Source organism: Balearica regulorum, chromosome 2 (genome assembly GCF_011004875.1).
Source record: "Balearica regulorum gibbericeps isolate bBalReg1 chromosome 2, bBalReg1.pri, whole genome shotgun sequence".
Lineage (NCBI taxonomy): Eukaryota > Metazoa > Chordata > Aves > Gruiformes > Gruidae > Balearica > Balearica regulorum.
In genome coordinates this window covers 77,768,365-77,792,253 of record NC_046185.1, presented here as the reverse complement: position 1 = coordinate 77,792,253, position 23,889 = coordinate 77,768,365, and the positions used below count along the sequence as shown (strand labels likewise).

Here is a 23,889-nt window from a genome sequence, read left to right as displayed (position 1 = left end):
GAACGTCTCCTACCAAGGGGCCAGCGCTTTGAATTCCCACTGAAGAGGGACAGATTTGGGAACTGCAAGAAACCTTTCCTGGCTTCTGCAGCTTTTGACGCTCTGTACAAGGAGGGCCTTCAGAGGTGACGGAAGTCAGGCGCCAAGTCCACGCGGTGTTTCTCTCGCGGGGGCTCAGGTTCAGCTTGGTGCCTCTCTTCTTGCAGCCTGAGAAAGGCAAGGGGCCACAGGGCACAAGGCACGGGTGCCTTGCTCGTTCGTTTCTGGTTGTTGCCGTAGGCACCGCGCTCTGTCGTCCCGAGGACAGGAGACACGTTTACAGGAGAGGATGGGAGCCTACTCGACTCCGAGCACGTTTCCTGCTCCACGTGCTCTTTAGAGGTCGGGGTCCTCCCCTCTTCCCTACACAACAGACGCCTTGTGTTCTGCTTTTCTCCCCAAACCAACAACTCACAGAGTTGGCAAAAGCATGTGACCTTATCCCCAAAAGGACAAAAGGAAGCCTGTCCAATCACAGATGAAACGCCAGAGCTAGCCCGCACAAAGAAATGGCTCTGCCAGAGCGGGTGCTGTGTTGGATGAGAGCCAGGTTCCAGAGGTGACACGCGCGCATCCCCCCGCACGCCATGGGAGGAGATGGCGCGCCCAGCGGGAGCAGCTGAGGCCCCTCGACGGCCGTTCAGAGGCAGCTTGAGACAGAGTTCCCCTCTAGGAAAGGTGTCTTGACTTGGGCAGGACATGTTGAACTTTAAGTTACCATGCTATCTTGAGTGGGTAGCCTATCCTACGCAGTTCTGGGCACCCAAACTTTTACCGTGCTTTCCTGCTTCTCAGTCTGTCTTCTTCTTACCACTTGGGCGTTCTTTAGCTGCATATGCCTTCGGTCCTCCAACACAAATAAAAATGAAGATATCTGCAGCAGATGGTTCTTAGTCCTTTTTTCCCTCACCTCTTCCTCCCGGGAAGTCTGCGATGAGCTCATGGGTCGAGAGGAGGACAGGGAGCTCTCTTAGCAGTTAGCGTCACAGGCACGAGAGACTCAAACTCGACTTGGTGAAAATCAATGGAATTTATTGCCAGACAAAACTGACACCTCTCCCCCCATCATCTTTGGGAGGATCACCGTGCACCCTGAATCGATACAGGCAGGTGTAGTCTGGGTGGCCCCAGTTGCTCAGCACTTCCAGCCTGATGTACTTCACGACCCCAGAGAGCTCGTTCTGAAATGAGAAGAAGAAATGAGTTGCCTTTTCCTCTCTGGCACGCGACAACTGACAGAGGAGTGCCACAGCAACGGACTCCTTCAACAGCTTACTTCTGGCTGCCCTGCGAGGTCTTTTGACCTCTCATGGTCAGGACCTTCTTATCCTGCTCTACCGCATTTGGCCATAAGATCAGTCAAGGAAGAAGCAGCTACCAGAAGCTTGCGCACATAGATTGGCAAGTGCTTCTCGCCTGCTTTGAGGCACATGCTTCCACAGTCACAAGACCCAGTGGGGTTAGTATAATGCCTCGTTGCCTTCTCTAGAAAGCCACTGACACAGAATGGCCTCCCTTCTCGCTACTCGCTACCAGCAACAACAGAATCCTCAGAAAGCCCAGTATTTCTAGGCTTGAACTAGCAGGCCCGTAGTAGCGCGCACTACGGGATGTGGCCGCTTGTATGCACTTGGAGTCCAGACAGTCCAGCTGATTTCAGCTTCAACTGTGGCGGTTGTTGAGCACTGAAGCTTAAAGCCAAGACGAAAGCAAAGAAGAACGGCAGTCCAGGCGTACGCCTTTAGGAGGTTAAAGCAGAAGAAAGGCCAGCGTGGCACACGCTCAAGGAGAGGGCTGCCTCTCGCCCTTTGGAGGGGAAGCTTCTCCTCCACCGACCACATTTCTCCTCCTCCTCCTCCTCTCCTACAACTCTCCTCCCTCTTGGTCCCCGTACTTTCAGCTGGAAGGTCTGTCTGGGATTCAGTGCTGCCAGGAACATGAACTCTCCCAGGAACGTGCCCTGCTCCTCACGTCCTTCCTTCAGGCCCTAGAGAAAGACGGGGGTAGAGAAAACAAGAGCGTTTGGTACACAGTGCGAAGACTTAACTTCAGTCGGCAGAGTACTGGTTTATTTTGGCTACCTAGCCCAAGGAAGATGAGCGCAAGAGGACGACGAGAAGCTGCAGCTAAGTAGCATGCCACACTTGCCTACTCAAGGAGTCTAAGCTGCCAGTCAGAAAAGGAGCAGACGCTCCCGGGGTGGGGGTGGGGGCGGTGGGGGTAGCCTGAGGATGACACATGCCCACTGGGATTGGAGGCCAGAAGGTCCAGGACCGTGCACTGTGCCAGCTCCTTTTTCCTGTGGCTCCTGGAGTACCACCTTGCCCCAGAAGCTTCCTTTCGAGCGGTCCGTTGGATATGGAAAGAGGAATACAATGGAAAGAGAGGAACTCTGAGGAGCTTGTTTCTTGTGCGAGCCAGGAGGAAGCCGCGGGCCGCTGGACTCTTTGACCCATAGGCACCCCCCGCCCCCAACTCGACAAATGACTTACGTAGACTGCAAAGTCCTTTGGAGCGCTGGGGATGCTGTCTCGATGGAACGCACTCCCTGAAACGTGGTCCATGGTGACAGCTCTGGGAGTGATTGGCAGAGACAGCTTGATCAGGACGTGTCCCCAACTTCCTGGGAAGGGCCAGCAGTTTCCCGGGTGATTGTCTGGCTGAAAAGGAGGCGGAGGAGAAGAAGAAACTACGTTCAGCTGGAGAAGGGTGCCCTGGCTCTCATTCCCGCCGCCAGCATCAGAGGATTAGGAACTGAGCTGGGCAATCAGCTCTGCCCTGAACCCCAGCCGCTGCCTCCGGTCGCTCCCTGCGGGTACCGCGCAGAGAAGCCCTGGCGAGAATTCACGCCTCACAAGACCCCTTCAGCGGAGAAGCGCTTCGAGGGCAGGCAGCTGGGTGCGCTACTTGTACAAACTCTCCGGCCTCTCCCCGTCCAGAGCAACTCGCCAAGAACAAGCAAGGGACGGTGTGGCTGAAAGGCACCTGCCCAGAGCAGGTGGCAACTAAGGGCCCACCTGGACGAGCCTTTCCTGTAAGGGGAAGCAATCGCTCCCTCTCATCCAGGCCCACCTCCTGCCACTGGCACCAGCCAACTCTTCAACTTGTGCAGGCCGCTCAGGAGCAGCGAGCAGCGAGCAGTGCCAGGACGGCTGGCCAACACAACGTGGGGCCCTCCAGCAGTGCAGGCTCTCAGCGCCCACTTGTGCTCACTAAGAGCCCCGCGGAGCTCACAGCCCAGACCTCTGCAGGCACCTTGTCCATTCTCCTTCCCGGCCACGCCGACAGTTTTCACAGCGACTGGGAAGACAAAGACTGCCGGACCAAGCTGGCCTGTTAGAAGCTTGCGCGGAGCGCCTGGGACACTCCGGGAGAGGAAATACTCAACAGGCAGACACAGGAGGCGAGGAGGTCTGTGCAAGACCGCGGCAGGAAAAGAACGCTCGGAGGAGCAAAGACAAGGGTAAAGGCGACGCTCAGCAGCGCCTTTGGTTCCTCCCCCCCACCTCTGTTTTTCTCTTTCTTGGTGCTCCTCCTACCTCAAGGATAACCTCTGGAGACCTCACGTAATCCACCAGCGGCAGGGAATACAAAAGGACTTTTCCTTTTGTATTCCAGAGGGATGGAGAAGTTCTTGAATGAATGACAGCAGCCCCTGGAAATTCAAAGATGAGCACGATCACGGAGCAATGTCAGGAGCAATGTTGCACTAGTGACTTGAGAAATGCTTCTAAGTGGTCATCCGTCTCCTACAGTGGGCTTCCCCTCTTTCCTACTGGCATGATCCCTCTGGAACACCCAGCAGGGACTCATCAAACTGTCCTAAGGGGCTGTGGAAAAGGACAAGAAGGTCAACTAGGCCTTCTGTTCTTCAGATGTGGTCTGGCCCCTTACAGACTCTGGCCGTGGGTACATTTGCAGGGCACGAGGTGGCCCTTGACTTCTCGCCCCTTGCCTCCTGCCACTGGATGCGTTCCAATGCCCGTATTGTCAAGCAGGACAGGAAGCGCTTTGGAACTGGTTGGATGGTACAGTGTCACGGCACCTGATGATTTGAGGGCATAATCAGGCATCGGGACTTGGTTTTCTTCCACCTTCTCCACGAAATGATCGATTATCTCTTGCACAGCCTGGGAGGGAACACAAAGGAGAGCGCCTGTTAGAAGGAAAAGGAACGGGGCAAGGAACAGCTACGTAAGGTGCAGGGCGAGCTCTATCACCTGCGATGGAGCGCAAAGGATGTCGCCGAGCGTGCTGTCCAGGAAGCCTTGAAGCAGGCTGAGCTCCCAGGCTTTAGCGGATGGGTAAGGGCACGCTGCGTTCCTTCCATCTGAGTTCAACCTTGTCCCAGGTCACCTTGGCTGTCCTTGCAGGGGAGCTGCTTGCCCCGTTCCTTTTCCTTCTAACAGGCGCTCTCCTTTGTGTTCCCTCCCAGGCTGTGCAAGAGATAATCGATCATGTCGTGGAGAAGGTGGAAGAAAACCAAGTCCCGATGCCTGATTATGCCCTCAAATCATCAGGTGCCGTGACACTGTACCATCCAACCAGTTCCAAAGCGCTTCCTGTCCTGCTTGACAATACGGGCATTGGAACGCATCCAGTGGCAGGAGGCAAGGGGCGAGAAGTCAAGGGCCACCTCGTGCCCTGCAAATGTACCCACGGCCAGAGTCTGTAAGGGGCCAGACCACATCTGAAGAACAGAAGGCCTAGTTGACCTTCTTGTCCTTTTCCACAGCCCCTTAGGACAGTTTGAGGAGTCCCTGCTGGGTGTTCCAGAGGGATCATGCCAGTAGGAAAGAGGGGAAGCCCACTGTAGGAGACGGATGACCACTTAGAAGCATTTCTCAAGTCACTAGTGCAACATTCCTCCTGACATTGCTCCGTGATCGTGCTCATCTTTGAATTTCCAGGGGCTGCTGTCATTCATTCAAGAACTTCTCCATCCCTCTGGAATACAAAAGGAAAAGTCTTTTTGTATTCCCTGCCGCTGGTGGATTACGTGAGGTCTCCAGAGGTTATCCTTGAGGTAGGAGGAGCACCAAGAAAGAGAAAAACAGAGGTGGGGGGGAGGAACCAAAGGCGCTGCTGAGCGTCGCCTTTACCCTTGTCTTTGCTCCTCCGAGCGTTCTTTTCCTGCCGCGGTCTTGCACAGACCTCCTCGCCTCCTGTGTCTGCCTGTTGAGTATTTCCTCTCCCGGAGTGTCCCAGGTGCTCCGCGCAAGCTTCTAACAGGCCAGCTTGGTCCGGCAGTCTTTGTCTTCCCAGTCGCTGTGAAAACTGTCGGCGTGGCCGGGAAGGAGAATGGACAACGTGCCTGCAGAGGTCTGGGCTGTGAGCTCCGCGGGGCTCTTAGTGAGCACAAGTGGGCGCTGAGAGCCTGCATTGCTGGAGGGCCCCACGTTGTGTTGGCCAGCCGTCCTGGCACTGCTCGCTGTTCGCTGCTCCTGAGCGGCCTGCACAAGTTGAAGAGTTGGCTGGTGCCAGTGGCAGGAGGTGGGCCTGGATGAGAGGGAGCGATTGCTTCCCCTTACAGGAAAGGCTCGTCCAGGTGGGCCCTTAGTTGCCACCTGCTCTGGGCAGGTGCCTTTCAGCCACACCGTCCCTTGCTTGTTCTTGGCGAGTTGCTCTGGACGGGGAGAGGCCGGAGAGTTTGTACAAGTAGCGCACCCAGCTGCCTGCCCTCGAAGCGCTTCTCCGCTGAAGGGGTCTTGTGAGGCGTGAATTCTCGCCACGGCTTCTCTGCGCGGTACCCGCAGGGTGCGACCGGAGGCAGCGGCTGGGGTTCAGGGCAGAGCTGATTGCCCAGCTCAGTTCCTAATCCTCTGATGCTGGCGGCGGGAATGAGAGCCAGGGCACCCTTCTCCAGCTGAACGTAGTTTCTTCTTCTCCTCCGCCTCCTTTTCAGCCGGACAATCACCCGGGAAACTGCTGGCCCTTCCCAGGAAGTCAGGGACACGTCCTGATCAAGCTGTCTCTGCCAATCACTCCCAGAGCTGTCACCATGGACCACGTTTCAGGGAGTGCGTTCCATCGAGACAGCATCCCCAGCGCTCCAAAGGACTTTGCAGTCTACGTAAGTCATTTGTCGAGTTGGGGGCGGGGGGTGCCTATGGGTCAAAGAGTCCAGCGGCCCGCGGCTTCCTCCTGGCTCGCACAAGAAACAAGCTCCTCAGAGTTCCTCTCTTTCCATTGTATTCCTCTTTCCATATCCAATGGACCGCTCAAAAGGAAGCTTCTGGGGCAAGGTGGTACTCCAGGAGCCACAGGAATAAGGAGCTGGCATGGTGCACGGTCCTGGACCTTCTGGCCTCCAATCCCAGTGGGCATTTGTCATCCTCAGGCTACCCCCACCGCCACCACCCCCACCCCGCGAGCGTCTGCTCCTTTTCTGACTGGCAGCTTAGACTCCTTGAGTAGGCAAGTGTGGCATGCTACTTAGCTGCAGCTTCTCGTTGTCCTCTTGCGCTCATCTTCCTTGGGCTAGGTAGCCAAAATAAACCAGTACTCTGCCGACTGAAGTTAAGTCTTCGCACTGTGTACCAAACGCTCTTGTTTTCTCTACCCCCGTCTTTCTCTAGGGCCTGAAGGAAGGACGTGAGGAGCAGGGCACGTTCCTGGGAGAGTTCATGTTCCTGGCAGCACTGAATCCCAGACAGACCTTCCAGCTGAAAGTACGGGGACCAAGAGGGAGGAGAGTTGTAGGAGAGGAGGAGGAGGAGGAGAAATGTGGTCGGTGGAGGAGAAGCTTCCCCTCCAAAGGGCGAGAGGCAGCCCTCTCCTTGAGCGTGTGCCACGCTGGCCTTTCTTCTGCTTTAACCTCCTAAGGGCGTACGCCTGGACTGCCGTTCTTCTTTGCTTTCGTCTTGGCTTTAAGCTTCAGTGCTCAACAACCGCCACAGTTGAAGCTGAAATCAGCTGGACTGTCTGGACTCCAAGTGCATACAAGCGGCCACATCCCGTAGTGCGCGCTACTACGGGCCTGCTAGTTCAAGCCTAGAAATACTGGGCTTTCCGAGGATTCTGTTGTTGCTGGTAGCGAGTAGCGAGAAGGGAGGCCATTCTGTGTCAGTGGCTTTCTAGAGAAGGCAACGAGGCATTATACTAACCCCACTGGGTCTTGTGACTGTGGAAGCATGTGCCTCAAAGCAGGCGAGAAGCACTTGCCAATCTATGTGCGCAAGCTTCTGGTAGCTGCTTCTTCCTTGACTGATCTTATGGCCAAATGCGGTAGAGCAGGATAAGAAGGTCCTGACCACGAGAGGTCAAAAGACCTCGCAGGGCAGCCAGAAGTAAGCTGTTGAAGGAGTCCGTTGCTGTGGCACTCCTCTGTCAGTTGTCGCCTGCCAGAGAGGAAAAGGCAACTCATTTCTTCTTCTCATTTCAGAACGAGCTCTCTGGGGTCGTGAAGTACATCAGGCTGGAAGTGCTGAGCAACTGGGGCCACCCAGACTACACCTGCCTGTATCGATTCAGGGTGCACGGTGATCCTCCCAAAGACGATGGGGGGAGAGGTGTCAGTTTCGTCTGGCAATAAATTCCATTGATTTTCACCAAGTCGAGTTTGAGTCTCTCGTGCCTGTGACGCTAACTGCTAAGAGAGCTCCCTGTCCTCCTCTCGACCCATGAGCTCATCGCAGACTTCCCGGGAGGAAGAGGTGAGGGAAAAAAGGACTAAGAACCATCTCCTGCAGATATCTTCATTTTTATTTGTGTTGGAGGACTGAAGGCATGTGCAGCTAAAGAACGCCCAAGTGGTAAGAAGAAGACAGACTGAGAAGCAGGAAAGCACGGTAAAAGTTTGGGTGCCCAGAACTGCGTAGGATAGGCTACCCACTCAAGATAGCATGGTAACTTAAAGTTCAACATGTCCTGCCCAAGTCAAGACACCTTTCCTAGAGGGGAACTCTGTCTCAAGCTGCCTCTGAACGGCCGTCGAGGGGCCTCAGCTGCTCCCGCTGGGCGCGCCATCTCCTCCCATGGCGTGCGGGGGGATGCGCGCGTGTCACCTCTGGAACCTGGCTCTCATCCAACACAGCACCCGCTCTGGCAGAGCCATTTCTTTGTGCGGGCTAGCTCTGGCGTTTCATCTGTGATTGGACGGGCTTCCTTTTGTCCTTTTGGGGATAAGGTCACATGGTTTTGCCAACTCTGTGAGTTGTTGGTTTGGGGAGAAAAGCAGAACACAAGGCGTCTGTTGTGTAGGGAAGAGGGGAGGACCCCGACCTCTAAAGAGCACGTGGAGCAGGAAACGTGCTCGGAGTCGAGTAGGCTCCCATCCTCTCCTGTAAACGTGTCTCCTGTCCTCGGGACAACAGAGCGCGGTGCCTACGGCAACAACCAGAAACGAACGAGCAAGGCACCCGTGCCTTGTGCCCTGTGGCCCCTTGCCTTTCTCAGGCTGCAAGAAGAGAGGCACCAAGCTGAACCTGAGCCCCCGTGAGAGAAACACCGCGTGGACTTGGCGCCTGACTTCCGTCACCTCTGAAGGCCCTCCTTGTACAGAGCGTCAAAAGCTGCAGAAGCCAGGAAAGGTTTCTTGCAGTTCCCAAATCTGTCCCTCTTCAGTGGGAATTCAAAGCGCTGGCCCCTTGGTAGGAGACGTTCTGGTTTTGTAGGATTTCCTCCCTTGCGGAGAGGAGGGCAAAACCTGCTCCCTGTCAGGTTGCATTTTGCCTCGAAACGGGGCGCTGCCTTTCCTATTGTGACATCGCTGGCCGACGTTGATGTCACAAAGCATCCTCAGCGCTGAGGTAGAGACAGCAGGGCATAAGATCGGGGTTGTCCCTGCGCCTTTGTCACTCTCGCTCTCGAGGGAACGGAGATCGCAGAGGTTTTGGCTCGCTCCCGAGCAAGTAGGATGTTTGGTGCCCGTACCTCAGCGGATACGGGCAGACTGCCGCCCAAGGCCCACGATCTGAACGGGTATGCTGCAAAACGCCTTCTCTCCTTTCCCCAAGTGTTTGTTCTGCCTCATGAGTTGGGGTGGCTGTGGGCTGGGCAGGGGAAGAACACGAGGGCAGCCTGGGAGCTGGGTCTGGAGGTGGTGCAAGGCAGCAGCAGTCTCTTCGGTCTCTTCATGAACACCAGGACTAGGCCTAGAAAGCCTTTTGTCTCTGCAAAGGGAGGGACAAATCCGTTTTGGATCGCATGGACAGAGTGCCAGGCAGTTGCCCAGATACATCCCTGCCGTAGGAATTGCGAGAGCTTAGCACAGTCCTGTACTGCGCTCCGCGGATGGGTTAGGTCTTCCCGTTGAGCCGAACCAGAAGGACACCGATGTTTCCTCTGTTGGCAGTGGATTTGACTTGTGTTCCTGACAGATGAGGTTTCCTTTGGAAACCTGGTCAGCTCCTCACCAGTGGTCTGCCTTAGGAAAAGGAGCACAAGATCCTCTGAGGGGTCCAAAAAGTTTTCTAGTAGGACAAAAGGGCTTGTTTATTCCCGATGAAGTCTACGCTGTAAGCCTTTCAAGAGCCTCCTGGAACAGGCAGGAGGAGTTTCCGTCTTGCAGAGCGGTGTGTGCTGTCTCTCGGCAGATGAGGCCTCAGGGGAGCAGGGGCTAGCCACCAGGGTGTTTCTTTGGAGTTTCCTTGGTTCCCCATGGCTTGCCAGCATGCATTTACGTTCCATCCTCCCTCCCTCCTACCCAGTCTGCATTTGTCGCTGCCGTACCAAATGCCCCACTGGTGCAGTTGGTGACAACTCCACCACTGAACTCGAGCTTGTTCAGGACCGAGGCAGTCCTCACACCACAAACACCAAGTTCAAGACCTGCATTCCCTACTGCTGCTCTCGAGTCTGCTGCTGCTGCTGAACTGCACGGGTACCGCCAGCTTCACCATCCTTTTCCTCCTTGCTGCTCTGTAGGAAAATGAAGGCTCTGAAAACGGTGATGTGGGCGCTGCTTGTTGGTCTCTTCTGTGTTGGTGAGTCTCTGTAGAGCTCAGACCTGAGGGTGGCCCTTTGGAACCATTCTGCCCTGGTCCGCTTCCCCTGCTTTGACCAGAGGAGCCCGGCTAAGAGCAGAAAGTCCCCAACAGAGGTGTTCCAGTCCCTCCTGCTTCAGAGCAGAATGGGTGTGGGGGTGAGGAAGGGACGACTTGCCTTCCCTAGGAGGGCTAAGCCAGTTCTCTTAAGCCGAAGGAAGAGCTAGTGGCTAACCTTGGCTGCCCCAGGAGGTTGAGAAGCTTCTGCAGGAGCAGGAGCGTATTCCAAGGGAGGGCGTGTCCATCTACTGCGGAGCCCGTACACCATCATGACCTCTCTCAGCGGCTACAAGAGCAGAGAGAACTATGGCTCCTGGGAGAGACGCGGAAAGGGGAGCGGGCAGCCTGAGGCATAACGCAGCCATAGACCAAGTTGAAAGTGTAAGGAGAGCTTTGGTGTATGTCCGACAGGTGTCTACCACGTGGGACAGGTTGGCGAAGCAAGCCTCTGGAGGACTGCAGCGGTATGCCGAGCCTACATCTATTTGTATATTCAGCCTTTCCAAATGCAGGTGACATTTAGGTCTCTTCCGATCAAGGCGGCTTCTGCCAGCGTAACTCCAGGGCAGAAAGTGCCACTCATTAAAAGCCTGTGGCTAGGGACAGTAGCCACCCTGGCAGGTCATTCAGGTGAAGGTCAACTGGACTGAACACCAGCGTCTCCACAGATTGTGGCATTGCACGCAGCTGAGAAAGAGCAATGATGAGGCAGATTTGGGCCTGCACAGGGTTCAGCCCAGCACTGCTTTGCGTGTGAAGACTTGAGTCCGTGGGTTTTGATGGCTAGTAGAGTCTTCAACATGCCTCCCACTTCAAAAATTCAGGAATTCCTTTGTGGGCACAGAATTCAGCGAGCAGCTTCGTAGCAATGAAGCTTCTGCGGGTGGTATCAAGGAAGGAGCTGCAATCAAACCACTCGTGGAGGCGTAGCAGGAACCTGCCCGATAGCTGCCGAGGGCAACGGGAAACTGAAGGAATACGTAGAAGAGGTTGCATGCACCTCTTGGCCTGTTGAATGAATGCCTGACAAATGGTCGAAGGCTTTGTAGGAAGGATGTTACTTGACTGGAGGCCGTGCCCAAGCCAAAGACGGGAGGCTTTCTGGAAGAAGACAATGCCCAATGTGAATTGTCTTCTGCCTTGCCTGCTGGTCCACGGCGGTGGTCTTCAGAGCTTATGCTAGTGGAGCAACCGAGCACAAACAGGCACGGTGTCTGTAACTCGCTGTTTCCCGTGGCTGTACAGAGACTGTCGTTGCGCGCTGCCTTTGTTTCTGCAGAAAGGCCGGTTTCTCTTTGGAATGACTGTTCCCTTAACTGTCGTTCCAGGAGCGCTTGCACCTCCCTGGAGGGGACTGGAAGACTCGGAGGTAAAAAACCATTTCCCCTTGACTAGACTTTAGAGGAGCTCTGCCCCCCTCGGCCTCAACAGGACACTGTTTATGTGCCCCCTCACACAAGCTTCACCTGACACAGCTCCCTGAGCTTCTCCCGTTGCCATTTCTTCCCTTCTGCCAAACGGCCAGCTATAGCTCTCCACGTCCGTTAGGGGACTGCAGCCACCCATCCGTCCACCGTTGCTGGGCTGCACCAAAATGCAGCACTTCCCCATAACGTACCCAGGCAGCTGGGAAGCAGCTTCTCAGCCTGAAGCTCTGAGAACTTTGGAACTCACTCTCCCAACCCCTTAAGATGTGGTTGCCCTGCCACTCATCCAGAGCCAGGCTTCTTGCCTCACTCCCATTCCCACAGCATCTGAGGGGCCAGCCACAGCAGTTACGGTCTCTCCGTTGCTCACTTTTTCTAGGCCTGCAGGAGACGAGCTGGGAGAAGCGCTGAGCGACACCCTGACCCTTGAAGAACAGCTACGTAAGGTGCAGGGCGAGCTCTATCACCTGCGATGGAGCGCAAAGGATATCGCCGAGCGTGCTGTCCAGGAAGCCTTGAAGCAGGCTGAGCTCCCAGGCTTTACCGGATGGGTAAGGGCACGCTGCAGAAGGCTCTACTGGGAGGTTTCTCTCCTCCCTCGGGCATGTATCCTACTCCAGGTCCCTGTCCTAGCTAGCCAAAAGGCTGGTGCTGCTGGAACAAGGGCTGTGCGTGGCCACACTTGCTTTTCCTGTTGCTCCACGCTTCCTTATGGGGGAAGAGAGAGGCCGTGGTGGGAAGTAGAGTTGTCTTAGTCATACCTTCCTCTCCGCCCAGATCTTGGGTCCTCCTCAAGGGAGGACCGGAAAGAAAGAGTGGTCTCAGCAGTCCATATTTACCCCAGTCCCATCTCACAGCCAGAAGGCTTCTCTGTCCCTGCTGCCTGGCACGGGGCATCTCCACAGGAAAAGCCCGTTCCCACAGCTTCAGCATTCCGAGCAGCGGAGTGAGCAGCCCCTCCATTCTGATACCGGTCAATCCGAGTAGAGCAAACCTGGGAGGTTTCCGGGCAATTCCGGCGTTCCTTCCATCTGAGTTCAACCTTGTCCCAGGTCACCTTGGCTGGCCTTGCAGGGGAGCTGCTTGCCCCGTTCCTTTTCCTTCTAACAGGCGCTCTCCTTTGTGTTCCCTCCCAGGCTGTGCAAGAGATAATCGATCATGTCGTGGAGAAGGTGGAAGAAAACCAAGTCCCGATGCCTGATTATGCCCTCAAATCATCAGGTGCCGTGACACTGTACCATCCAACCAGTTCCAAAGCGCTTCCTGTCCTGCTTGACAATACGGGCATTGGAACGCATCCAGTGGCAGGAGGCAAGGGGCGAGAAGTCAAGGGCCACCTCGTGCCCTGCAAATGTACCCATGGCCAGAGTCTGTAACGGGCCAGACCACATCTGAAGAACAGAAGGCCTAGTTGACCTTCTTGTCCTTTTCCACAGCCCCTTAGGACAGTTTGAGGAGTCCCTGCTGGGTGTTCCAGAGGGATCATGCCAGTAGGAAAGAGGGGAAGCCCACTGTAGGAGACGGATGACCACTTAGAAGCATTTCTCAAGTCACTAGTGCAACATTCCTCCTGACATTGCTCCGTGATCGTGCTCATCTTTGAATTTCCAGGGGCTGCTGTCATTCATTCAAGAACTTCTCCATCCCTCTGGAATACAAAAGGAAAAGTCTTTTTGTATTCCCTGCCGCTGGTGGATTACGTGAGGTCTCCAGAGGTTATCCTTGAGGTAGGAGGAGCACCAAGAAAGAGAAAAACAGAGGTGGGGGGGAGGAACCAAAGGCGCTGCTGAGCGTCGCCTTTACCCTTGTCTTTGCTCCTCCGAGCGTTCTTTTCCTGCCGCCGCCTTGCACAGACCTCCTCGCCTCCTGTGTCTGCCTGTTGAGTATTTCCTCTCCCGGAGTGTCCCAGGCGCTCCGCGCAAGCTTCTAACAGGCCAGCTTGGTCTGGCAGTCTTTGTCTTCCCAGTCGCTGTGAAAACTGTCGGCGTGGCCGGGAAGGAGAATGGACAAGGTGCCTGCAGAGGTCTGGGCTGTGAGCTCCGCGGGGCTCTTAGTGAGCACAAGTGGGCGCTGAGAGCCTGCACTGCTGGAGGGCCCCACGTTGTGTTGGCCAGCCGTCCTGGCACTGCTCGCTGCTCGCTGCTCCTGAGTGGCCTGCACAAGTTGAAGAGTTGGCTGGTGCCAGTGGCAGGAGGTGGGCCTGGATGAGAGGGAGCGATTGCTTCCCCTTACAGGAAAGGCTCGTCCAGGTGGGCCCTTAGTTGCCACCTGCTCTGGGCAGGTGCCTTTCAGCCACACCGTCCCTTGCTTGTTCTTGGCGAGTTGCTCTGGACGGGGAGAGGCCGGAGAGTTTGTACAAGTAGCGCACCCAGCTGCCTGCCCTCGAAGCGCTTCTCCGCTGAAGGGGTCTTGTGAGGCGTGAATTCTCGCCACGGCTTCTCTGCGCGGTACCCGCAGGGAGCGACCGGAGGCAGCGGCTGGGGTTCAGGGCAGAGCTGATTGCCCAGCTCAGTTCCTAATCCTCTGATGCTGGCGGCGGGAATGAGAGCCAGGGCACCCTTCTCCAGCTGAATGTAGTTTCTTCTTCTCCTCCGCCTCCTTTCCAGCCAGACAATCACCCGGGAAACTGCTGGCCCTTCCCAGGAAGTCAGGGGACACGTCCTGATCAAGCTGTCTCTGCCAATCACTCCCAGAGCTGTCACCATGGACCACGTTTCAGGGAGTGCGTTCCATCGAGACAGCATCCCCAGCGCTCCAAAGGACTTTGCAGTCTACGTAAGTCATTTGTCGAGTTGGGGGCGGGGGGTGCCTATGGGTCAAAGAGTCCAGCGGCCCGCGGCTTCCTCCTGGCTCGCACAAGAAACAAGCTCCTCAGAGTTCCTCTCTTTCCATTGTATTCCTCTTTCCATATCCAATGGACCGCTCGAAAGGAAGCTTCTGGGGCAAGGTGGTACTCCAGGAGCCACAGGGAAAAGCAGCTGGCATGGTGCACGGTCCTGGACCTTCTGGCCTCCAATCCCAGTGGGCATGTGTCATCCTCAGGCTACCCCCACCGCCCCCCCCCCCACCCCGGGAGCGTCTGCTCCTTTTCTGACTGGCAGCTTAGACTCCTTGAGTAGGCAAGTGTGGCATGCTACTTAGCTGCAGCTTCTCGTCGTCCTCTTGCGCTCATTTTCTTGGGCTAGGTAGCCAAAATAAACCAGTACTCTGCCGACTGAAGTTAAGTCTTCGCACTGTGTACCAAACGCTCTTGTTTTCTCTACCCCCGTCTTTCTCTAGGGCCTGAAGGAAGGACGTGAGGAGCAGGGCACGTTCCTGGGAGAGTTCACGTTCCTGGCAGCACTGAATCCCAGACAGACCTTCCAGCTGAAAGTACGGGGACCAAGAGGGAGGAGAGTTGTAGGAGAGGAGGAGGAGGAGGAGAAATGTGGTCGGTGGAGGAGAAGCTTCCCCTCCAAAGGGCGAGAGGCAGCCCTCTCCTTGAGCGTGTGCCACGCTGGCCTTTCTTCTGCTTTAACCTCCTAAAGGCGTACGCCTGGACTGCCGTTCTTCTTTGCTTTCGTCTTGGCTTTAAGCTTCAGTGCTCAACAACCGCCACAGTTGAAGCTGAAATCAGCTGGACTGTCTGGACTCCAAGTGCATACAAGCGGCCACATCCCGTAGTGCGCGCTACTACGGGCCTGCTAGTTCAAGCCTAGAAATACTGGGCTTTCTGAGGATTCTGTTGTTGCTGGTAGCGAGTAGCGAGAAGGGAGGCCATTCTGTGTCAGTGGCTTTCTAGAGAAGGCAACGAGGCATTATACTAACCCCACTGGGTCTTGTGACTGTGGAAGCATGTGCTTCAAAGCAGGCGAGAAGCACTTGCCAATCTATGTGCGCAAGCTTCTGGTAGCTGCTTCTTCCTTGACTGATCTTATGGCCAAATGAGGTAGAGCAGGATAAGAAGGTCCTGACCATGAGAGGTCAAAAGACCTCGCAGGGCAGCCAGAAGTAAGCTGTTGAAGGAGTCCGTTGCTGTGGCACTCCTCTGTCAGTTGTCGCCTGCCAGAGAGGAAAAGGCAACTCATTTCTTCTTCTCATTTCAGAACGAGCTCTCTGGGGTCGTGAAGTACATCAGGCTGGAAGTGCTGAGCAACTGGGGCCACCCAGACTACACCTGCCTGTATCGATTCAGGGTGCACGGTGATCCTCCCAAAGACGATGGGGGGAGAGGTGTCAGTTTCGTCTGGCAATAAATTCCATTGATTTTCACCAAGTCGAGTTTGAGTCTCTCGTGCCTGTGACGCTAACTGCTAAGAGAGCTCCCTTTCCTCCTCTCGACCCATGAGCTCATCGCAGACTTCCCGGGAGGAAGAGGTGAGGGAAAAAAGGACTAAGAACCATCTGCTGCAGATATCTTCATTTTTATTTGTGTTGGAGGACCTGAAGGCATGTGCAGCTAAAGAACGCCCAAGTGGTAAGAAGAAGACAGACTGAGAAGCAGGAAAGCACGGTAAAAGTTTGGGTGCCCAGAACTGCGTAGGATAGGCTACCCACTCAAGATAGCATGGTAACTTAAAGTTCAACATGTCCTGCCCAAGTCAAGACACCTTTCCTAGAGGGGAACTCTGTCTCAAGCTGCCTCTGAACGGCCGTCGAGGGGCCCCAGCTGCTCCCGCTGGGCGCGCCATCTCCTCCCATGGCGTGCGGGGGGATGCGCGCGTGTCACCTCTGGAACCTGGCTCTCATCCAACACAGCACCCGCTCTGGCAGAGCCATTTCTTTGTGCGGGCTAGCTCTGGCGTTTCATCTGTGATTGGACGGGCTTCCTTTTGTCCTTTTGGGGATAAGGTCACATGGTTTTGCCAACTCTGTGAGTTGTTGGTTTGGGGAGAAAAGCAGAACACAAGGCGTCTGTTGTGTAGGGAAGAGGGGAGGACCCCGGCCTCTAAAGAGCACGTGGAGCAGGAAACGTGCTCGGAGTCGAGTAGGCTCCCATCCTCTCCTGTAAACGTGTCTCCTGTCCTCGGGACAACAGAGCACGGTGCCTACGGCAACAACCAGAAACGAACGCGCAAGGCACCCGTGCCTTGTGCCCTGTGGCCCCTTGCCTTTCTCAGGCTGCAAGAAGAGAGGCACCAAGCTGAACCTGAGCCCCCGCGAGAGAAACACCGCGTGGACTTGGCGCCTGACTTCCGTCACCTCTGAAGGCCCTCCTTGTACAGAGCGTCAAAAGCTGCAGAAGCCAGGAAAGGTTTCTTGCAGTTCCCAAATCTGTCCCTCTTCAGTGGGAATTCAAAGCGCTGGCCCCTTGGTAGGAGACGTTCTGGTTTTGTAGGATTTCCTCCCTTGCGGAGAGGAGGGCAAAACCTGCTCCCTGTCAGGTTGCATTTTGCCTCGAAACGGGGCGCTGCCTTTCCTATTGTGACATCGCTGGCCGACGTTGATGTCACAAAGCATCCTCAGCGCTGAGGTAGACACAGCAGGGCATAAGATCGGGGTTGTCCCTGCGCCTTTGTCACTCTCGCTCTCGAGGGAACGGAGATCGCAGAGGTTTTGGCTCGCTCCCGAGCAAGTAGGATGTTTGGTGCCCGTACCTCAGCGGATACGGGCAGACTGCCGCCCAAGGCCCACGATCTGAACGGGTATGCTGCAAAACGCCTTCTCTCCTTTCCCCAAGTGTTTGTTCTGCCTCATCAGTTGGGGTGGCTGTGGGCTGGGCAGGGGAAGAACACGAGGGCAGCCTGGGAGCTGGGTCTGGAGGTGGTGCAAGGCAGCAGCAGTCTCTTCGGTCTCTTCATGAACACCAGGACTAGGCCTAGAAAGCCTTTTGTCTCTGCAAAGGGAGGGACAAATCCGTTTTGGATCGCATGGACAGAGTGCCAGGCAGTTGCCCAGATACATCCCTGCTGTAGGAATTGCGAGAGCTTAGCACAGTCCTGTACTGCGCTCCGCGGATGGGTTAGGTCTTCCCGTTGAGCCGAACCAGAAGGACACTGATGTTTCCTCTGTTGGCAGTGGATTTGACTTGTGTTCCTGACAGATGAGGTTTCCTTTGGAAACCTGGTCAGCTCCTCACCAGTGGTCTGCCTTAGGAAAAGGAGCACAAGATCCTCTGAGGGGTCCAAAAAGTTTTCTAGTAGGACAAAAGGGCTTGTTTATTCCCGATGAAGTCTACGCTGTAAGCCTTTCAAGAGCCTCCTGGAACAGGCAGGAGGAGTTTCCGTCTTGCAGAGCGGTGTGTGCTGTCTCTCGGCAGATGAGGCCTCAGGGGAGCAGGGGCTAGCCACCAGGGTGTTTCTTTGGAGTTTCCTTGGTTCCCCATGGCTTGCCAGCATGCATTTACGTTCCATCCTCCCTCCCTCCTACCCAGTCTGCATTTGTCGCTGCCGTACCAAATGCCCCACTGGTGCAGTTGGTGACAACTCCACCACTGAACTCGAGCTTGTTCAGGACCGAGGCAGTCCTCACACCACAAACACCAAGTTCAAGACCTGCATTCCCTACTGCTGCTCTCGAGTCTGCTGCTGCTGCTGAACTGCACGGGTACCGCCAGCTTCACCATCCTTTTCCTCCTTGCTGCTCCGTAGGAAAATGAAGGCTCTGAAAACGGTGATGTGGGCGCTGCTTGTTGGTCTCTTCTGTGTGGGTGAGTCTCTGTAGAGCTCAGACCTGAGGGTGGCCCTTTGGAACCATTCTGCCCTGGTCCGCTTCCCCTGCTTTGACCAGAGGAGCCCGGCTAAGAGCAGAAAGTCCCCAACAGAGGTGTTCCAGTCCCTCCTGCTTCAGAGCAGAATGGGTGTGGGGGTGAGGAAGGGACGACTTGCCTTCCCTAGGAGGGCTAAGCCAGTTCTCTTAAGCCGAAGGAAGAGCTAGTGGCTAACCTTGGCTGCCCCAGGAGGTTGAGAAGCTTCTGCAGGAGCAGGAGCATATTCCAAGGGAGGGCGTGTCCATCTACTGCGGAGCCCATACACCATCATGACCTCTCTCAGCGGCTACAAGAGCAGAGAGAACTATGGCTCCTGGGAGAGACGCAGGAAAGGGGAGCGGGCAGCCTGAGGCATAACGCAGCCATAGACCAAGTTGAAAGTGTAAGGAGAGCTTTGGTGTATGTCCGACAGGTGTCTACCACGTGGGACAGGTTGGCGAAGCAAGCCTCTGGAGGACTGCAGCGGTATGCCGAGCCTACATCTATTTGTATATTCAGCCTTTCCAAATGCAGGTGACATTTAGGTCTCTTCCGATCAAGGCGGCTTCTGCCAGCGTAACTCCAGGGCAGAAAGTGCCACTCATTAAAAGCCTGTGGCTAGGGACAGTAGCCACCCTGGCAGGTCATTCAGGTGAAGGTCAACTGGACTGAACACCAGCGTCTCCACAGATTGTGGCATTGCACGCAGCTGAGAAAGAACAATGATGAGGCAGATTTGGGCCTGCACAGGGTTCAGCCCAGCACTGCTTTGCGTGTGAAGACTTGAGTCCGTGGGTTTTGATGGCTAGTAGAGTCTTCAACATGCCTCCCACTTCAAAAATTCAGGAATTCCTTTGTGGGCACAGAATTCAGCGAGCAGCTTCGTAGCAATGAAGCTTCTGCGGGTGGTATCAAGGAAGGAGCTGCAATCAAACCACTCGTGGAGGCGTAGCAGGAACCTGCCCGATAGCTGCCGAGGGCAACGGGAAACTGAAGGAATACGTAGAAGAGGTTGCATGCACCTCTTGGCCTGTTGAATGAATGCCTGACAAATGGTCGAAGGCTTTGTAGGAAGGGTGTTACTTGACTGGAGGCCGTGCCCAAGCCAAAGACGGGAGGCTTTCTGGAAGAAGACAATGCCCAATGTGAATTGTCTTCTGCCTTGCCTGCTGGTCCACGGCGGTGGTCTTCAGAGCTTATGCTAGTGGAGCAACCGAGCACAAACAGGCACGGTGTCTGTAACTCGCTGTTTCCCGTGGCTGTACAGAGACTGTCGTTGCGCGCTGCCTTTGTTTCTGCAGAAAGGCCGGTTTCTCTTTGGAATGACTGTTCCCTTAACTGTCGTTCCAGGAGCGCTTGCACCTCCCTGGAGGGGACTGGAAGACTCGGAGGTAAAAAACCATTTCCCCTTGACTAGACTTTAGAGGAGCTCTGCCCCCCTCGGCCTCAACAGGACACTGTTTATGTGCCCCCTCACACAAGCTTCACCTGACACAGCTCCCTGAGCTTCTCCCGTTGCCATTTCTTCCCTTCTGCCAAACGGCCAGCTATAGATCTCCACGTCCCTTAGGGGACTGCAGCCACCCATCCGTCCAGTGTTGCTGGGCTGCTCCAAAATGCAGCACTTCCCCATAACGTACCCAGGCAGCTGGGAAGCAGCTTCTCAGCCTGAAGCTCTGAGAACTTTGGAACTCACTCTCCCAACCCCTTAAGATGTGGTTGCCCTGCCACTCATCCAGAGCCAGGCTTCTTGCCTCACTCCCATTCCCACAGCATCTGAGGGGCCAGCCACAGCAGTTACGGTCTCTCTGTTGGTCACTTTTTCTAGGCCTGCAGGAGACGAGCTGGGAGAAGCGCTGAGCGACACCCTGACCCTTGAAGAACAGCTACGTAAGGTGCAGGGCGAGCTCTATCACCTGCGATGGAGCGCAAAGGATATCGCCGAGCGTGCTGTCCAGGAAGCCTTGAAGCAGGCTGAGCTCCCAGGCTTTACCGGATGGGTAAGGGCACGCTGCAGAAGGCTCTACTGGGAGGTTTCTCTCCTCCCTCGGGCATGTATCCTACTCCAGGTCCCTGTCCTAGCTAGCCAAAAGGCTGGTGCTGCTGGAACAAGGGCTGTGCGTGGCCACACTTGCTTTTCCTGTTGCTCCACGCTTCCTTATGGGGGAAGAGAGAGGCCGTGGTGGGAAGTAGAGTTGTCTTAGTCATACCTTCCTCTCCACCCAGATCTTGGGTCCTCCTCAAGGGAGGACCGGAAAGAAAGAGTGGTCTCAGCAGTCCATATTTACCCCAGTCCCATCTCACAGCCAGAAGGCTTCTCTGTCCCTGCTGCCTGGCACGGGGCATCTCCACAGGAAAAGCCCGTTCCCACAGCTTCAGCATTCCGAGCAGCGGAGTGAGCAGCCCCTCCATTCTGATACCGGTCAATCCGAGTAGAGCAAACCTGGGAGGTTTCCGGGCAATTCCGGCGTTCCTTCCATCTGAGTTCAACCTTGTCCCAGGTCACCTTGGCTGGCCTTGCAGGGGAGCTGCTTGCCCCGTTCCTTTTCCTTCTAACAGGCGCTCTCCTTTGTGTTCCCTCCCAGGCTGTGCAAGAGATAATCGATCATGTCGTGGAGAAGGTGGAAGAAAACCAAGTCCCGATGCCTGATTATGCCCTCAAATCATCAGGTGCCGTGACACTGTACCATCCAACCAGTTCCAAAGCGCTTCCTGTCCTGCTTGACAATACGGGCATTGGAACACATCCAGTGGCAGGAGGCAAGGGGCGAGAAGTCAAGGGCCACCTCGTGCCCTGCAAATGTACCCATGGCCAGAGTCTGTAACGGGCCAGACCACATCTGAAGAACAGAAGGCCTAGTTGACCTTCTTGTCCTTTTCCACAGCCCCTTAGGACAGTTTGATGAGTCCCTGCTGGGTGTTCCAGAGGGATCATGCCAGTAGGAAAGAGGGGAAGCCCACTGTAGGAGACGGATGACCACTTAGAAGCATTTCTCAAGTCACTAGTGCAACATTCCTCCTGACATTGCTCCGTGATCGTGCTCATCTTTGAATTTCCAGGGGCTGCTGTCATTCATTCAAGAACTTCTCCATCCCTCTGGAATACAAAAGGAAAAGTCTTTTTGTATTCCCTGCCGCTGGTGGATTACGTGAGGTCTCCAGAGGTTATCCTTGAGGTAGGAGGAGCACCAAGAAAGAGAAAAACAGAGGTGGGGGGGAGGAACCAAAGGCGCTGCTGAGCGTCGCCTTTACCCTTGTCTTTGCTCCTCCGAGCGTTCTTTTCCTGCCGCGGCCTTGCACAGACCTCCTCGCCTCCTGTGTCTGCCTGTTGAGTATTTCCTCTCCCGGAGTGTCCCAGGCGCTCCGCGCAAGCTTCTAACAGGCCAGCTTGGTCCGGCAGTCTTTGTCTTCCCAGTCGCTGTGAAAACTGTCGGCGTGGCCGGGAAGGAGAATGGACAAGGTGCCTGCAGAGGTCTGGGCTGTGAGCTCCGCGGGGCTCTTAGTGAGCACAAGTGGGCGCTGAGAGCCTGCACTGCTGGAGGGCCCCACGTTGTGTTGGCCAGCCGTCCTGGCACTGCTCGCTGCTCGCTGCTCCTGAGCGGCCTGCACAAGTTGAAGAGTTGGCTGGTGCCAGTGGCAGGAGGTGGGCCTGGATGAGAGGGAGCGATTGCTTCCCCTTACAGGAAAGGCTCGTCCAGGTGGGCCCTTAGTTGCCACCTGCTCTGGGCAGGTGCCTTTCAGCCACACCGTCCCTTGCTTGTTCTTGGCGAGTTGCTCTGGACGGGGAGAGGCCGGAGAGTTTGTACAAGTAGCGCACCCAGCTGCCTGCCCTCGAAGCGCTTCTCCGCTGAAGGGGTCTTGTGAGGCGTGAATTCTCGCCACGGCTTCTCTGCGCGGTACCCGCAGGGAGCGACCGGAGGCAGCGGCTGGGGTTCAGGGCAGAGCTGATTGCCCAGCTCAGTTCCTAATCCTCTGATGCTGGCGGCGGGAATGAGAGCCAGGGCACCCTTCTCCAGCTGAATGTAGTTTCTTCTTCTCCTCCGCCTCCTTTCCAGCCAGACAATCACCCGGGAAACTGCTGGCCCTTCCCAGGAAGTCGGGGACACGTCCTGATCAAGCTGTCTCTGCCAATCACTCCCAGAGCTGTCACCATGGACCACGTTTCAGGGAGTGCGTTCCATCGAGACAGCATCCCCAGCGCTCCAAAGGACTTTGCAGTCTACGTAAGTCATTTGTCGAGTTGGGGGCGGGGGGTGCCTATGGGTCAAAGAGTCCAGCGGCCCGCGGCTTCCTCCTGGCTCGCACAAGAAACAAGCTCCTCAGAGTTCCTCTCTTTCCACTGTATTCCTCTTTCCATATCCAATGGACCGCTCGAAAGGAAGCTTCTGGGGCAAGGTGGTACTCCAGGAGCCACAGGGAAAAGCAGCTGGCATGGTGCACGGTCCTGGACCTTCTGGCCTCCAATCCCAGTGGGCATGTGTCATCCTCAGGCTACCCCCACCGCCCCCACCCCCACCCCGGGAGCGTCTGCTCCTTTTCTGACTGGCAGCTTAGACTCCTTGAGTAGGCAAGTGTGGCATGCTACTTAGCTGCAGCTTCTCGTCGTCCTCTTGCGCTCATCTTCCTTGGGCTAGGTAGCCAAAATAAACCAGTACTCTGCCGACTGAAGTTAAGTCTTCGCACTGTGTACCAAACGCTCTTGTTTTCTCTACCCCCGTCTTTCTCTAGGGCCTGAAGGAAGGACGTGAGGAGCAGGGCACGTTCCTGGGAGAGTTCATGTTCCTGGCAGCACTGAATCCCAGACAGACCTTCCAGCTGAAAGTACGGGGACCAAGAGGGAGGAGAGTTGTAGGAGAGGAGGAGGAGGAGGAGAAATGTGGTCGGTGGAGGAGAAGCTTCCCCTCCAAAGGGCTAGAGGCAGCCCTCTCCTTGAGCGTGTGCCACGCTGGCCTTTCTTCTGCTTTAACCTCCTAAAGGCGTACGCCTGGACTGCCGTTCTTCTTTGCTTTCGTCTTGGCTTTAAGCTTCAGTGCTCAACAACCGCCACAGTTGAAGCTGAAATCAGCTGGACTGTCTGGACTCCAAGTGCATACAAGCGGCCACATCCCGTAGTGCGCGCTACTACGGGCCTGCTAGTTCAAGCCTAGAAATACTGGGCTTTCCGAGGATTCTGTTGTTGCTGGTAGCGAGTAGCGAGAAGGGAGGCCATTCTGTGTCAGTGGCTTTCTAGAGAAGGCAACGAGGCATTATACTAACCCCACTGGGTCTTGTGACTGTGGAAGCATGTGCCTCAAAGCAGGCGAGAAGCACTTGCCAATCTATGTGCGCAAGCTTCTGGTAGCTGCTTCTTCCTTGACTGATCTTATGGCCAAATGAGGTAGAGCAGGATAAGAAGGTCCTGACCATGAGAGGTCAAAAGACCTCGCAGGGCAGCCAGAAGTAAGCTGTTGAAGGAGTCCGTTGCTGTGGCACTCCTCTGTCAGTTGTCGCCTGCCAGAGAGGAAAAGGCAACTCATTTCTTCTTCTCATTTCAGAACGAGCTCTCTGGGGTCGTGAAGTACATCAGGCTGGAAGTGCTGAGCAACTGGGGCCACCCAGACTACACCTGCCTGTATCGATTCAGGGTGCACGGTGATCCTCCCAAAGACGATGGGGGGAGAGGTGTCAGTTTCGTCTGGCAATAAATTCCATTGATTTTCACCAAGTCGAGTTTGAGTCTCTCGTGCCTGTGACGCTAACTGCTAAGAGAGCTCCCTGTCCTCCTCTCGAC

At 55.6% G+C, this 23,889-nt stretch overlaps 2 protein-coding genes, 1 long non-coding RNA gene and 1 pseudogene across 3 annotated transcripts in view; 2 read left to right on the top strand and 2 right to left on the bottom strand.

Annotated features, from left to right (window-relative positions):
* Positions 1-23,889, bottom strand: part of LOC142600431 (uncharacterized) — a 761,935-nt gene that overhangs the window by 637,890 nt on the left and 100,156 nt on the right. The window lies entirely within an intron of this gene.
* Positions 120-4,636, bottom strand: LOC142600821 (SUN domain-containing protein 3-like). The gene is made up of 7 exons (XM_075747183.1): positions 4,577-4,636; positions 4,085-4,169; positions 3,579-3,694; positions 2,532-2,699; positions 1,934-2,026; positions 1,078-1,220; positions 120-207 (listed from the first exon to the last, which is right to left on the bottom strand). Exons 1-7 carry the CDS (start codon positions 4,634-4,636, stop codon positions 120-122), a joined length of 753 nt encoding a protein of 250 aa, XP_075603298.1.
* LOC142600820 (SUN domain-containing protein 3-like) lies at positions 6,041-15,748 on the top strand (annotated as a pseudogene).
* LOC142600819 (SUN domain-containing protein 3-like) lies at positions 15,776-23,866 on the top strand. Its single transcript, XM_075747181.1, has 9 exons — positions 15,776-15,908; positions 16,552-16,685; positions 16,967-17,076; positions 19,948-20,119; positions 20,705-20,789; positions 21,180-21,295; positions 22,175-22,342; positions 22,848-22,940; positions 23,654-23,866. Exons 1-9 carry the CDS (start codon positions 15,776-15,778, stop codon positions 23,801-23,803), a joined length of 1,161 nt encoding a protein of 386 aa, XP_075603296.1. The 3' UTR covers positions 23,804-23,866.